General features: G+C 44.7%; 1 protein-coding gene across 1 annotated transcript in view; it reads right to left on the reverse strand.

The window, feature by feature from the left end:
- The window catches only part of sdr42e2 (short chain dehydrogenase/reductase family 42E, member 2), a 29,375-nt gene that overhangs the window by 1,942 nt on the left and 10,549 nt on the right, over positions 1-16,884 (reverse strand). Inside the window, exons 7-10 of the mRNA XM_056288274.1 lie at positions 4,274-4,411; positions 3,428-3,493; positions 3,250-3,313; positions 2,970-3,043 (exon numbers count right to left, since the gene is read on the reverse strand). Of these exons, the coding sequence (XP_056144249.1) occupies positions 2,970-3,043; positions 3,250-3,313; positions 3,428-3,493; positions 4,274-4,411 (342 nt within the window). The remainder of the gene's footprint in view (positions 1-2,969; positions 3,044-3,249; positions 3,314-3,427; positions 3,494-4,273; positions 4,412-16,884) is intronic.

The raw sequence follows: 16,884 nt of genomic DNA on the forward strand, positions 1-16,884 counted from the left end.
TTGCGCCCATCCTTATCTTGCTTGTTACGAAATCAACTGGGAAAGAGAAACAGTCTGATTCAGTAGCTTCTAACTGCCTGTCTCAGAGCAGAAAAGCTTTAGACTTGTAATGAGTTTACCGTGTTAGATAGATTAGCATTAGTTGGTATGGTGCTCAGCACCACCATGGGAGGTTAGTTCAAAAGTCCAAGGCGAACGTTATACTGCCAGGTTAATGGTTTGGATTAACCTCCATTTGGCAAACACTCTAGGTTTTGCCTAGTGACACCCCGGGTCTGATGGCTGTCTCTGGTCTCTGTATCTTCTTACTGCTTGTGGATAAGGTGTCTGCATGGAAAATACTCAGAGTGATGGGAGGCTTCAGACGTCCCAGGTAACTGCAGCCCATCACATAAACACACGGATACCCTTGTCTGGAAGGACACAAACTATTCTGCCGCAGCCGAAAATAAGCTTTATCTTCAATTTGTTTCCATAACCTTACATGTTTTCTCAACTTGTGCCATAAAAAATGGCTGATATTTTGTGTGTGTCTATGATGCTGCTGCCATTATTACTACCACTACTATTACTTCTAGTAGCACTAATACTAATGCTAATGCTTATACTAATACTCATCCCATCTGCAAGTGTAATCTTGGTGTTGTACTGAATATTGTATTGCAATCTGTCTAATGTCTACGAAAGCAGATGGCGGCGGAAGCAACGTTCATCCTGTTTCACCTGACCCATCCCATTCTTCCTCTATTCAATAACCTTCCTCTTGGTTTTGTTTGCGGATGCCCTCACTAAAAACTAAACCTAAGGCTAAAACCAAGGCCAACCAATCATTAGAGACTATCAACCCCACAACCACTGCATCTCTGAATTCGGGCAACAGGAAGAGGAACTGTTCCACCTGGTTACTGAATTTGATTATGATTGTATTTGGTACCATGTTGGTTGGTCTTTAATGGCACCATTCTTCAGTGCTAATGATTATTGAGCTAATGTTGAAGAAAATGTTCCGGTATTGTCTCAAATGGCTCAATGTTCACTATCCTAACATGAAATGATCATCTAATCATGCACCAAGACACACCAAGTTGAACCTCTGGCCGTTGGTTACTGTATTTGCCATTGCAGTGACCGCAACTGGCAAAAAAGCCTGCTTTTGCAGAAGCTTTGTCCTATCCGTCTTCCATCTAGTAAAGTACCCTTGTGATAGTCAGTCCCCATGTCTCATATGTTTATGTGTAGTATGTGGCAACATACTATGTGGCCGTAACCCTAACAGCAGAAAGGGACTTATGTATGTATGTATGTATGACTATAGGTATGTATATGTGAGGGTGAACTTCTTTTCTAATGTGATGAACTTGTATGTGATGCCTGGAAGGGAACTTATATTTTGATGCACAAGCTGTGGCAACAGATTTCCTCAAGTAGGATAATAGGGAATCTATAGTTGTAATCTGCAGTTGATTTGACATCCGTATCCATCTCCGACCACACACCTGCGGTGTCGGGATTTTGTACTGAGGACTTTCACATCTCAGCTGTGACTGGTTAGCTAGACAGTTAGCATGACTGTTGTCTTGAACCAAGAAGAGGCCAACCTTTGTCACTATAGTAACAGTCACCTTACTGATGTCACTTCCTGTAAACTTCATCTCAGACTTCCTGTCCTGCCTCACAGGGAGTTTATATTTTATTCATAGGGCAATCATCGATCCCCCAGTCAGCAGATGTCTGAGAGAACGAGCTCCAGCTCTAGGCCCACAGGCACAACTTTGGTTTCTGTGTCTCATCACACATTCATGAGGACCTTCCTAGCATTGGTGGAAACTCTGTAGGAAGACTCGTAAGGGCCTTCTTCTCTGTATCAGTACAGGCAGTATAGCTGCAAACAACTGCTGCCCTCTCATGGAGCAGTTTTTACTAGTGTAGCTCCTGACGTAAGTTCATATTTACAATGGTGTCACCAACTGTGCAGCCTGACTCCGAGACACAGGACTGAGGAGCCTTTGCACAATGTTTGTCAGCCAATATTTGTGAATTTATCAAAGGTTCGCTCTGATTCAGAGTTTCTCATAATTTATGCACAACACTTAGCATCAACTGAGGGGAGGGAGCGAGGGGGCGGGGGGATCAATAGGAAAATGAATGACCTAATGAAGTCTGCCTTCGTCGCTGTGGGACAGATGGCCTCTCTGAGACTTAAACAAGAATCTAATCACCAGGGGTCATGTAACCCGAGTATCCCATCTTTACCAGACACACACACAAACACACAAACACTCTTATTAATGTTAGCGCATTCTCTCTCAAGGGCATGTATTTGAGAGCTTTGTAACTCCTGGCAATGTAGCACCGTACCACACATCATAATGCACCCTTTTCATTTCATTTTTCTTCTGGAGCCTGCAGGCAGCCCATCCACCCCTAATATCTGGATGTTTTAATTAATCAGTGGGAAAGTCAAAAGAGAAAGGAAAGTCACGGGAGAGAAAGTCGCAGGGGAGAGTCACAACAGAGAAAGCTCTGGCAGGATTAGTTCCTTGGCCAGCGGGACCGCACATGCAGATCCAGGTCCAGAAACGGTGCTCTTGGCGACTTTGACTTTGTCTAGGGCCTATCAAAGCACCATAATAAAGCTTCAAGGATGTGTTGGTCACACACAGCCAGTACAGCACAGACAGAAGAGAACAATTAACTGAAATTATAGAATCCTTCCCCTTGTAATCTTGTTTGACAAGGATCACAGACAGGGGACTCTCGTTCAGAATAAAGCAGTGAATCACGGGCATGCTAGAAAGAGTAAAAGAGGACAGCTGCCGGAAAATTCTGCCCTGGAAGAAGGACAGGTCCCCCTGACAGCGCTGCAGAAGCTGCTCCATAGGCAGTATGTAGGCGTGAGGAGGCGGAGGCTGGAGATTGACGCAAGAAAAGGAAATGAAGGAGAGACGATCATATGTCAATGTGTTTACCTCATTCCTGGTGAAGAGCAGAGGGATTTCTACTATGGGACTCAGAACCATATGTAAGTATTCCACCAGGATTGCTTTGAATAGTAGCAATAATTAAAAAAAAAAAACACTTATCAGTGGTCTTACACTTTGTTATTTTGTGACGATTAACACATTATCAGAGTGATTTGAGAAGATAAGACAGGCAAATCGAACGGATACAAATGATTATTTTCAGAGGCAAGAGCCGAGGGGAAGGAGGTCAGGAGGAAGGAAAAAGAGCGAGATGAGGAGGGTCTACCTGCTGAATAGACCAGCGAGACAGGCAGGTGTATCAGCGGTCTGCTGCAGCCCAGCTTTTCAAACTGCAACGAGAAAACAAACAGGGAAAACCAAGAGGTTAAGCCCAGGCAGCTGCTGTTAAAAACATCTCGGTTAGTTCATATCTTGTTGCCGTGACCCTTGAAACTGTAACTCACCAGTGGCGTCAACCACTCAAACAGGTTAACTGACTCTCCGTCATTAATGAAATAGGCCTGCCCACTCTGCAAGAGGAAATTCAGCTCATTGAAAAGGGACGTTTATGTCATCATTTTGGCAATAAACAGGCTAGGGTAAACACATATACACACAAGAATCATCTTTCAGTGTGATGTGCCAAGTGTCCATCTGGACTGGACTGTACTGGAACAGACAGACGTCCTGTAATAAGACTGCACTTGCACAATTGCACTTGGCCAACAACCCCACTCTTCCGAGCCGTCGTGGTTGCTGCTCCACCCCCTCTGCCGATCCAGGGAGGGCTGCAGATTACCACGTGCCTCCTCCGAGAGTCGCCAGCCGCTTATTTTCACCTGACAATGAGGAGTTTCGCCAGGGGGACGTAGCGCGTGGGAGGATCACGCTATTCCCCCCAGTACCCCCTCCCCCCCGAACGGGCGCCCCCGATTGATCAGAGGAGGTGCTAGTGCAGCGACCAGGACACATACCCCTACGGCTTCCCACCTAAAGACACGGCCAATTGTGTCTGTAGGGATGCACTACCAAGCCGGAGCCAACACGGGGATTCTAACCGGCGAGCCCCGTGTTGGTAGGCAACAGAATAGACTGCCCAAATGCTCATCTTTAATTTGAACATCAATCTGCTATCACTTATACTGACCATATGAATCTGTTGCTGCCACTTTAAAATTACAGTTTAGGGATAATCCATTTTCATTCTGGTTGGTTTCAGCTGTGGACTGTAATCTGACCAAGTAAAAATCTGACAGCATTGTACAGCATAGTTAACTGTATAGAAGAAATGGTGTGGGTCATTCACTCACAGCTACGTGGTTTCTCTTTGGTGTGAGTGCCTCAGCAGCCAGTATGTGGGCCTGTACCAGGTTATCTACGTGTACCCAGTTCATCCTGGCCTGGGGGTCACCGAAGCTGAAACTGAACAACCTGCGCTCCACATTCACCTTGAGAGAGAGAGAGAGAAACAGAGAGAGAGAAGGGGGTGTTACGAGAAATTATGAGAATTTTGTTTTCATTTAGCCGTGTGTTTGTTTTGTGGGAAAATGTCTTCATAAGCCCCAGCTTTGTGTGTGTGTGTGTGTGTGTGTGTGTGTGTGTGTGTGTGTGTGTGTGTGTGTGTGTGTGTGTGTCTGTGTACGCACACCCAGATGGCCATTTGTTGCGGCCCATGGGGACCAAAATGACGTAAAAGCAGATATTAGCAGACATCCAAACAGGAAATGTTGAAACGCCACATGAAGGACAAGTTTAAATCTGTTCACTGGACGTTATTTTTCAGTTTGAAGACGTTTGGCCTCCTGGACTGAAGAAGCCATCCGGATGAATGGTGAAACCTCTTCAAACTGAAAACTAATGTCTAGTGATTAGATTTTAACCTCTCCTGGATATTTTACTACCTGGGTGACTGAAATGAATCAACATAAACAATGTGAAGGCAATTCGTCTGCTATATAGTCAATCATATATAATGCTGGCTTACGTTTAACCTTTCACCATGTATGACCTGTACTATGTTTAACTTTGTCTATATTGCAAGCAAGCAAGCAAATTTTTATTTATATAGCACTTTTAAAAACACACAGTTACAAAGTGCTTTACACTCAAACCACAAAATACAAATAAATTCATAAAATAAATTGAATGAATATAAAAACATGGCATTGGGAGTAGCAGACCAAGCTAAAAATGAAACAAAACAGAAGTCAGGGGTGGGAATCTATAAAAAGGCTTGCCTGAAAAGATGGGTTTTTAGAAGCTGCTTAAAACAGTCCAAAGATTCAGCGAATCTAATGGATTGGGGGAGATTATTCCAGAGGCATGGGGCTAAACCTGCAAAGGTGCAGTCACCTTTCGTTTTGCAGTTGGAGTGAGAGATGAATAAAAGACCGAGGTTTGAGGATCAGAGTGGTCGGGAAGTGGAACGGGGAATGAGAAGATCAGAAATATAACTGGGGGCGAGATCATGCAGTGCTTTAAATGTAATCAATAAGATCTTATATATTATTCTGAATTTTACGGGAAGCCAATGGAGGGATGCAACAATAGGGGTAATATGAGACCTACAGCTAGATCTGGTTAGTAGTGTAGCAGCTGCATTCTGAACCAACTGTAGACTATTTAAAGTAGCTTGGTTGAGGCCAGAGTGGAGGGAGTTACAGTAATCTAGACGGGAGAAGTGTGAATTAATGCTTCGATATCCTTAAAAGACAAAATATTTCTGATTTTTGCAATATTTCTTAGCTGAAGAAAACAGGATTGGACAAACTTAGTAACATGGTGATCAAAAGACATTTTCTGGTCAAAGATGATACCAAGATTTTTAGCGGTAGGTTTGATGTTTGAATGAAGTGGGCCAATAAACTTATTAACTGCAGTGGCAAAGTTCTCAGGACCAATTAAAAGAACTTCAGTTTTGTTGGGGTTTAGATGGAGGAAATTAAGGGACATCCAGTCTTTGGTGGCAGCTAAGCAATCATGGAGGGAGGACAGTTGATTCAGGTTATTGGATTTGGCAGAGAAATAGATCTGAGTATCATTGGCATAACAGTGGTATGAAATGTCTTGAAAGTGACTAAACAAGTGACCCAGAGGAAGCATGTATAGAGAGAAGAGGACTGGCCCAAGGACAGACCCCTGAGGGACTCCACACAGTAGGGAAGCTGACAAGGATACAAGATTGTTAATACAAACATTAAAATATCTATTAGTCAGATAAGAGCGAAACCAATTTAATGCTGTACCAGAAATGCCAACCCAGTTCTCCAACCTATCAAGTAAGATGGCTGGCATGATTGATGGTATCAAAGGCAGCAGTTAAATCTAGGAAAATAAGAATATAAGAATAGAGTATTCACCTTTATCAGCATGCATAAGAATGTCATTGGACACTCTTAGTAATGCAGTCTCAGTACTATGCTTGTGATGAAAGCTGGATTGAAATTTATCGAAAATGTTATGACCCCCAGTCAGCTGCAGGATTTGGTTTGCAACAAATTTTTCAAGGATTTTGGATAAAAAAAGAGAGTTTGGAAATTGGTCTATAATTCTCTACCCTTGCCGGATCAAGAGAGGTTTTTTTGAGGAGGGACTGAACACAGGCAATTTTAAAGTAGTCAGGTACAGACCTGGATGTGAGTGAGCAGTTAATCATAGAGAGCAGAGTGGGACTTAAGCCAGGGAGGATGGATTTTAAAAATTTTGTTGCAACTATATCACAGGGATTGGAGGAGGGATGCGTAAGAGCTACAGTATTAACAAGGAACTGTAGAGATAAGGGAGCAAAGTGGGGGGGGGGGGAAGTGGGGGCAAAATTGGACCTTAGACCATCGATCTTGTCAACAAAGAAGACATTCATTAGCAGAACAGGCGGAAATGGTAGGAAGAGAGGGATTCACAAGCTGATTGATAGCGCTAAACAGAAACCTAGGGTTATGTTTATTATGTTCAATCAAGTCAGAGAAGTAAGCAGCTCTCGAATCTTTAATAGTCTTATTCAATGTAGATAATAACTCCTTCATATGGAGTTGATGAACTTCAAGAGTAGATTTTTTCCATCTGCGTTCGACCTTCCTATATTCCCTTCTTTTTTGACGGATGTTTTCATTGATCCAAGGGGTTGTGTTATTAACTGGGACAGCCCTGGAAGTATATGGAGCCAAAAAATCAAGGGCAGATGTACACAGATCATTAAAGCAACTAACTTGGTCATTAATGTTGGCGAACTGAGGAGGGCAGCTGGCCAGATTGGAAAAGTAACTAGAAAACATGGCTGCTGACTGCTTATTAAAGATGCGAGAGTTAATTATACATTTCTGGGGTATTGTCGTACGTGGTAAAGACGCATCAAAGGTAATATATTTACGGTCGGGGACAAAATCAGTCTTATTCGGGGAATTAAGAGACATGTTCAGGGTTAAAACTAAATCAAGGGTGTGCCCATGGTCATGTGTGGAGCCAGTGACATGCTGCACAAGGTTAAAAGATTCCTGGGCACGGGATTCCTAATTCGCTGACTTCGGACTCTGCAAATCCCACAGGTTGAATCAGCGTGCAGGGAGATCGTAACCAACTCCCAGGGTGAGAAGAGGCTGCCTGGAGGGAGCAGAGGATGGAGCCAGTGATACGGGGATCCCATTTGAACAGAGGACACAGTATTAAGACGACAAGAAACAGCCAAAGGGTCAGCACTTTTGGGGTGACGGCCCACTAACAAATAATTTTAGGATAAATTTACAAGATCGTTAGTTGTGCTGCATTGTTAGTAAAAACCTGATATATACATATCAATGTTGAATTCAATGATCCTGCAATATTTTAAGTGAAAACCGACTTCAGATAGTTAGGCCTGTTGTGTCTAATCAAGAGTTTAAAGGGTCAGATCATATAAATAAAAAAATAGAAAGAGTGTTATTTTTTTGTTAGAGCAAGTTAGGTTATGAGTGAATTAGATGTGAAAAGCAATGATTTTTGAAGCAGTATAGGAAAAATGCCATGTTATCCTCTACTGCTAATGGTCCTATGTCTCTCTCTTTCTCTCGCATCATCAGCCACTTCTCCGGGGTCAGGTCACGGTTGCAGCAAGCTAAGCAGGGCACTCCAGACATCCCTCTCCCCAGCAACACCCTCCAGCTCCTCCTGGGGGATCCCAAGGCCTTCCCATGCCAGAATGGACATGTAGTCCCTCCAGTGAGTTCCGGATTTACCCCAGGGTCTCCTCCCAGTTGATCCTCCTGGACCAGTCTGTGATGCCGGAAGTCGGCACACCCTGGTCCCTGCCTTTGCCTTCCCCTGATTGATGTCCCCAACCCAGTTCCAGGAGAAAACGTAGCCAATGACCTGATGTGGGTCTTTAGCCCATGGTCACTAGTGAGAGCGGCTCAAGCCAACCATGAGATGGGATGCGGTATGAAGCTGTAAAACACAACAAAGAGAGACAGTTGCAGACTATCTGGTATGCCTAGAAAAGACGTTCCATGAAAAAAGCAGCATGACAAGGCCACAAAATCCTAGTGACCATTAAGATTATTAACAACAGCTGAAGAAATTCCTCGCTATGTCAAGAAACATTGTGTTGGTTGGGAAACTGGCAGGCTGGACCAAATAAGAGATTACGCCATTCATGCAGAAAAAGTGGCAACTGTCTCTGCTGAAAAGAACAGAGACAAACAAGAAAAGTTAGCTGCAAAACTCCAGATGGTCCAGCTCAAAGCATTCCAGGCTCAAGGCACTGGCTGTGGACATAGCTGAGGAAGGGGCAGAGGCAGAGGGCAAATGACAAGAGATGGTGTCAGCATACAAGGGACAGAGGGATGCTGGAGCTGCGGGACAACAGACCATTGGTACAGAGACTGTCCGCAGCCCCGGCGGGGAGCACCCAACTCCAGAAGGACCAGGCAGGGAGGATGTAGCAGAGGCGGCAAATCGAGGACAGCAGACAATTACGGCTGGGTAGAGGATGAGGCATGATGGGTGGCAGAGGCAGACAGTAGCAGATGATCTCTCTCTCTCTCACTCACACACACACACACACACACACACACACACACACACACACACACACACACACACACACTAATCAATCAGGTACCAAATGAGATAATTTAGCAACTCCCAAAGCTAACTCTTAACAGTACAGGGGGGGGGGGATTCTCTTTCCTGGTAAATTCAGGAGCAACACTTTCATCTGAGAAACGAAGAATTGACTGGCCCAGTAAAAACGAGTGACAGATATATCACCACTGTTGGGGCAGGGGAAAGGATCACATAAGAAAGATTTACCACCCACTTAGCATAATGTCACCATTTGGCCAGAAATTCAAGCACTCTTTTACACCATCAGAAGTGTGCCCAGTGAATCTACTAGGGAGAGATTTGATGTATGCACTGGGATTGAAGCTAATCTGTTCTGAGCAAGGGGTTGTTATAGAGCAGGAAGAGACCAAAGCAATGCAAATGGTCAAAATAGGGACAGGCCCACCTCTGTACTCATATCAGTGGGACTTGTCTTTGCATGGTCCACTCAGTCTCCAGGGAATTAATGAAGGAATCTCATCAGCTAGCGCCATCAGCAGGTTCGTTCATGTCATCAGCAGATTTACACTGCACAGTGCATGTGGCATTAGAGGCAGATGAAGAGCTTGAGATATATGGTTCAAGAGAGGACAGGAGAGTGACATGTTGATGAGTAAGGTGGTATATTCGGACAAAGAAAGGTGTGCTTTGTTTTTATGTCTAATATCTGAGGTTGCCGCCCGGTACTTCCATTTTTACCGCCCAGACCCCCACATATGATTGGCAAAGGGCAAAAAGAGCAAATGGAAAGATACTGGCCCATGGGTGAGAATGTGCAACAATATTACAGACTGGAAAGTAGTAGAAGGGGGAGGAGGGGCCGATGTATTCGCCCACCATGGAAGTGTATGCAACCCCGTAGCAATCCACAGTTGTGGGGAAAAGAACTGCACCTTGCTCCTAAAAGAACAATAAAACTATGTTCACTCACCCAAATGACACAGTTGACATTGGATTGATTCGGCGGAATTAAAAAATGTGCCCACCAAACTGTGGTAGACACACAGATATGACGTGGGGTTAATAAAAGGAGTGCAGCCATTAGCTGTAACTCCCAAAAGTACATACAGACCATGCAAGCACCAGTACCCACTCAGCAAAGAGGCAGCTGAGGGAATGACTCCTGTTTTCAGCAGTCTGTTGGAAGCAGGTGTGACTGTACCTTTTCCAGACTCCCCAGTGGGCACACCAATATGTCCTGTAAAGAAAACCAAGCCAGAGAAACACCCCACAGAGTGGCGTTTTGCACAGGACCTGCAGGGAGTTAACGCTGCAGTGCACACTAGGGTTCCAAAAGTACCAAACCGACACACAATTTTGACTCAGATTCTGCTGACAAGCTCTCATTTCTCTGTGGTTTATCTTGCTAACGCATTTTTTCAGTGTACCGATACACCCAAACTCCCAGTTCTGGTTTGCATTTCCATTTCAAGAGAAATATTTCAAATTCACACGAATGAGTCAAGGGTTTGTTGACTCACCAGCAGTGTACTCAGCAGCATTGCAGGAAAACTCAGAACAGCTGGTTTTGCCTGAAGGAAGTACATTGGTTCAGTTATTTAGATGATCTGAGGCTTTGTTCACCGAATGAAGATGATACAAAAAAGACACAGTGGTACAGCTAAAATTCCTCGCAGAACAGGGTCACCCTATCCAAATTACAGTTTGTGCAGACAGAGGGGACACTCTTGAGTCATGTAATATCCCAGGATGGTAAGCGCGATATTGGATATTTCAAAACCCGAAACTAAGAGACTGATGATGTCTTTCTTATGTATGACTGGCTATTGCAGACAATGGATACCAGACTATGCCTACTATGAGGGACCGTTGCTGAATATCACAAATGGCCATAATTTGAAACTACAGGATGAGGTTAACTGGACACCAGAGGCTGGGGAAGGCTTAGTCAAATTAAAACAACAGCTCCATCGTTAGGACTACCAGATGTGACCAGATCACTCAACCAGACCGTGGGCGAAAAACAGGGATACATGACTTCAGTGTTACCACAGGAGCACGGAGGGAAGCAGAGGCCGGCGGCACGTTTCTCAGCAAAGCTAGATGCAATGGCACAGGGCCAACTGTGTTGTCTACGCACTGTAGCAGCAGCAGAGAAGGCAGTGTTCACGTCACGTGACATTGTGAGTTAGCAGCCACCCGCCCTCCTTGTCCCACATGCTGTGGCAGCTCTCCCGTTAGAACAAAAGTCCGCCCATATGTCTACATCGCGCTGGCTAAGGTACAATAACAATCTGTTCACGGCTCCTAATATAACTATCCAGAGATGCACAGTGCTGAATCTAGCCACTCTCCTTCCAACTCCAGAGGATGGAGAGCCACATGATTGTGCTGCCGCAGTGGCAGCAGCCTGCCAACTATGCGCATATATCAGTGAAGGAGCATTTGAAAACCCAGATCTGATATACTACGTTGATGGCTCAGCCAGGAAAAATGCTCAAATAGAAGAGGCCAGAGGTTGGCTATGCAATAGCAGTAGACCACATGACTGTGGAAAGCACTAGATTACCATCACACTTACCAGCACAGGTGGCAGTTTTTTGCTTTAACATGCGCATGCGAATTGGCAAAAGATCAAACCCTGGTTGTGTATACAGACAGCAGATCTGCGTTTGGGGTGGTGCAGGATTTTGGAAAACTGTGGGAAATGAGAGGTTTTCCAACACCCACAGGAAAGGCTAGCTCACATGCTGACCTAATCAGAAATCTTTTACAGGCTGCTCTCCTACCTAGACAGTATTTAAATTTGATGGCCACACTAACCGTAAAGACCTTGTTTCTTTAGGCAATACAAGAGCTTATGTGGCAGCAAAAGCTGCAGCAATGTCATCAGAGGTTCAACCAATGACCAAAATGTTAACAACACTGACTGCCACTAATAAAGATTTGATTCTAATAATAATAATACATTTTATTTGTATAGCCCTTTTCAAGGTACACAAAGACGCTTTACTTAAGATAAAATTTACATAAAAGCAACACATCAAAAACACGCAACACACAACAATAATCATACATTAAAAGCGATTCTAAAAAGGCGAGTTTTGATTTGACTTGGACGTGGACAGATCAGTACAGTCTCTGATGTGTTCGGGGAGAGAGTTCCGGAGGGAGGGGGCAGCTACGGAGAAGGCTCTGTCACCACAGGTCAGGTGCTTGGCCCCGTGTGGTAGAGACAGGAGGTTGGCATCAGGGGAGCGAAGGCTGCTGGAAGGAGTACAATAGTGGAGCAAGTCATTGAGGTAGGAGGGCAGGGAGAAGGTTTACAGTAAGTTAAAAAAAGAAAAAAGATGAACCTAGCCTGGAGGGAGTTGGTTGTATTTCACCATTCCTTTCCCCATGTGCATCTTGGAAGGGCACAAAAATCCACACTGGGTACGGGGTGGGGAGGGGTCTCCTCCTTCTGTCCTGAAGAAAAAAGACTTCTCACAGACGTCCGCCTCACTGCAGGAAAAAAGCTGCATGGAAAGCAGCAGGTTGTACATATGTGAATAACATTTGGCAAGCCACGGGTGCAAGACCATGCCTACCACTACAGTCTGTTTCCCTATTATGCAAAATTGTCACGTGGGAAAGACCATGTATCAAAAGGGGGATGTGGTTGAGTCAATAAACAGACTATGAGAGGTTTTTCCAGTTATTCTCAAAAACTTCATCAAAAATGCTTGGTTTGTTTGCAGAGCAACCCAGGATGGGTCCTGCAGACAGCACAGTCTGCTCACTCAGCATCATTGGCACCATTTGAACACTTAATGATGGATTTCATTGAACTAAGCCCGTATGAAGGGAACAAGTATTGCTTGGTAATTGTAGATATGTTTTCAAAATGGGTAGAAACATTCCCAACCAAGCATACTGATGCAGAGACAGTAGCAAAGATACTACTGAGAGACATTCTGCCCAAATGGGGGCATACCTGAACACATCAGCAGTGATAATGGCACGCACTTTGCAAATTAGGCCCTGGAAAATGTTTCAAAAGTAATGGGGGTTGATTTAAGAAAACACTATGCCTACCACCCACAGAGTGGAGGTGCAGTTGAAAGAGCAAATGGCACCCTGAGAAATAAACTGTTGAAATGTTGTACAGAGACAGGGTTGTCATAGGTGAAGGTGTTCCCATTAGTGTTAATGACCATGAGAGCCAGCCTAAGACCAAAATCCGGGTTATCTCCACATGAGATGCTCACAGGGAGACCCATGAGAATGGGCATACACCCACCCACCTGCAAGGAAGGTGCCGAATGCTGATCTTTTGGATGACACCAAGATGACATACTATGTACAATTAAACAAAGTGTTGAGCTCTGGTCACTCACAGGAAGTGGCAGCAGTGCCACAAGCTCAGGAAGGCTAGCTCTATGATCTGCAACCGGGGGACTGGATCTGGGTTAAGGACCAGAGGAGAAAGCATTGGCAAAAACTGTGGTGGTATGGACCATACCAGGTGCTCCTAACCACTCCAACAGCGGTATAGATTGCAGAGAGGGCCAGGCCAACCACTTCAGATGGGCTCCAGGCCTCCAGGAAGACACAGAGGGTCCAGGGATGGAGGATAGTGGTGCAAAACCCGCTCAACCCATACTAGACGAGAGGTAAACGATCCTAGGAATAGGATCAACGTCACCAACAGGTGGTAGCAGCGGCAAGGATGGACGCTGCCCACAAGCAGTAGCAACAGGGGAAAAGGAGGAATCAAACTAAAGCAATTCTTTCATCTAATGGAGCCTGTTGGCAACCTGTACCTGTTCAACGCCTGCATGGCATACTTCACCAGCTTGATGTAGATCTGAGTCTCTTTGGGCTTTAGCTGCTTACTGGGAATGAACTGAGCTTCTCCGGGGGCCTTGCAGGAGGTGATACCCCATGTGATGGTCTTCACCCCACACACCAGACTCTTCACCAAACTGCGGCAGGCCGACACCTGTAACGTCTGCTTGTCCTCCTTCTCTCCTGGCCGGGCGTAAGGGGTGGCAGGGGCAGGAGGCACAGAGGTGACAGGCGTTGGAGGAGCGTCCAGAACACCAGGTAAAGCCCCTGGATTTTAATAGTTATGCTAATGCTTATATAGTCAGAGGTGCACATAAGTGGTGCGCAGGTGCGCATGCGCACTTAAAATATTCAACGAGCACCAGATTCAAGTGTTTCACAGCGCATTTGCGTACCAAACATTTTGCAGTGCAGAGTATGAGCCACTGCTTTTAGCCAATGCTATAGTATGAGCCACTAATTTCTCCAAAATGTCAAAGAAGCAAGCGACATTGAGTAATTTCTTTGGTCTTCCTCCACCTCCACCAAAGAAACGCCATACTGAACCAGAACCAAAGTCAAAGCGTAAGTTTTCAGAGAAATGGCTGCAGGACATCGGCTGGCTTCAAACAGATGACGCCCGCACTGAGATGTGGTGTAAACTATGTCGGGAAAATCCCACATTAGCGGATAGAAACTGCCACTTTTATATGGGGACGAAAAACTTCAGCCATCCAGCTTTTGATAAGCATGCAAACAGCAGAGAACACCAGAAAGTAGTGGAAGCTATTGCTAACAGGCGCAGGCAGGACCAGAGACCCAGCGGCCCGCTCGACAGGTGGCAAGACAGACTGACGGAAGAACAACATCAGGCACTGACACACATGCTCTGGTTGGCCTTTCACAAAGCGAAACATGCACGTCCTATGCGTTCATACGAGGAGGATATTCCGCTTCTCAAGAGGTTAGGAGTTAACGTCGGGACTGCTTGTCATTCGCGAGAAGGGGGATCCCGCATCACGGAGAGCATCGCTCAGACAATAAGTCCAGAGTTAAGTGAAAAGCTGAAAGCAGCTGAATTTTGGGGTGTGCTTTTCGATGGATCCGAAGATATAACAAAAACGGAGCAGGAAGTTGTGTACATTGTTTCTGTGTCCCGCAATGGCGAATACAGCTCAGACTTCCTTGGATTAATTAATCTGGGGGCCAACCGAACAGCACAGGACATAGTGGATGGACTTGTGCAACTGTTCAATGATTGTGGTTTAGTGGAGTGGAAGACAAAGTTGGTGTCGGCATGCAGTGATGGAGCAGCTGTCAACGTTGGAGTTTACATCGGGGTTCGTCCCAAATTATGTCAGATGGTGGATATCGGGGATTCCCTTGTGCATATTCTGTGCACCACCCACACGCTGGAGAACTGCGCTAAATCAGCTGATCGTGCGGTCCCATACTGTGAGTCATTTAATAAATCTATCATCACTTTGCTAAGTTTTTACTTAAAGAAAGGAGGTGCAAAACGAATTGCACAACTACAAAAGATATGTGAGGAGAAAGACATTGATTTTGTCAAACTAGGTAAGTTCCACAACATCAGATGGTCTGCATGGAGACAAGAGACTCTTTAAAATATGGAGAATGTTACCAGCCATTCAGATCCAAGTGGCAACAGGTGATGACGGTAGCCTAAAACATCTCAGCACCGAGCGTTTTCGTTGTTTCCTAGCCAACATGCTTGATGTTGGGAACATTTTACAGTTCACCTCCCTCAGGTTCCAGAAAGACAATCTGACTATTGGTGAATGCAAAGATGAGCTCATGGTTGCTATTGGACAGTTGACGCTACTGATGGGCAGTGAGGGCAAGTACAGGGAGGAGACTGTGGCACATGCTGAAGCTGACAGGGATAAGATTGATGTGTTGAGAGCTTTAATTCATGAATTTGAAAGCAGATATGACTCCCTCAAGTCATGCGATCACTTTTTGATTTTTGATCCTACAACTTGGCCTCATGAAATGAAAGACCTCCACGGTTTTGGCAACACAACACTTAGTAACCTTGAGAAATATGACGCCAGCATGCATGTTGACAAAGATTCAACTTTAAGAGAGTGGATGCGTTTAAAGCAAGCTGGAAAACGTTTGGCAGCCTCCTCTGTGCATGATCTAGTCAATGTAGTGAACACCAGCAACCCAGGCAGTTACTCCAACATTCAGAAAGTCCTTCTGCTGTCTCTTACACTGCCCTTGAGCAGTGCTGCATGTGAGAGGGGATTTCACACCTGAATATAATAAAAAACAAGTACAGATCCTGCCTGTCAGACTATCGCCTCCCATCTCTAATGCACATCCACTTATCTAAGTTCACAACAGAAACCTTTGACCCAAAGCCAGCAGTAGACTTGTGGATGCAAACAGCTAATCGTAGGCTGAAGCAGCGAGAAAGGAGCAGGCCTAGTACATCTGGTGTTTTTGAAATAGAGGAAGACAGTCTGGAGGGGAGTGATGAAGATGACGATGATGTCCTGTAGGATAACAGAACTTTCAGTGCTTTAAATAGCAGTATCTGTTGTGAGTTTGATTTGGTTTTCAGTGTTTGAAAAAGCAGTCATTTGTATATTTAGTTTTCAGTGCTTGAAGAGCAGTCATTTCATTTGAAAGTCACATGTATGGCACTTTAAAGAACAGTCATTTTGTTGTAACCTACTGCTTTTATTCATTTTCAATTGAAATTAAAGTACATGTAATGTTATCCACGTATCCCTCATATTTTGTTCATTTTGTGAGGTGGGTGGGTCATGGAAAAATGCATTAAAAAAAAGGTGAGCACAAAGCAAGAACCTCAGGTGCTCCTTTGAGAACCAGACCAAAAAAATTATGTGCACCCCTGTATATAGTAAATCATATAACCAAGCTACACATGGGCTTTACATTTGATCATTGCATCATTTAAACATTGACTAATACTACTGGGGATTATGTTGTGTTTTTTTAAATGAATTCTTGGCATTCACATGGTTTTTCCTAAATGTCAACTCTGGGTTTTCCATAATTTTTACTTAGATAGGGTAGATAG

The sequence above is a fragment of the Lampris incognitus genome, chromosome 10 (genome assembly GCF_029633865.1).
Source record: "Lampris incognitus isolate fLamInc1 chromosome 10, fLamInc1.hap2, whole genome shotgun sequence".
Lineage (NCBI taxonomy): Eukaryota > Metazoa > Chordata > Actinopteri > Lampriformes > Lampridae > Lampris > Lampris incognitus.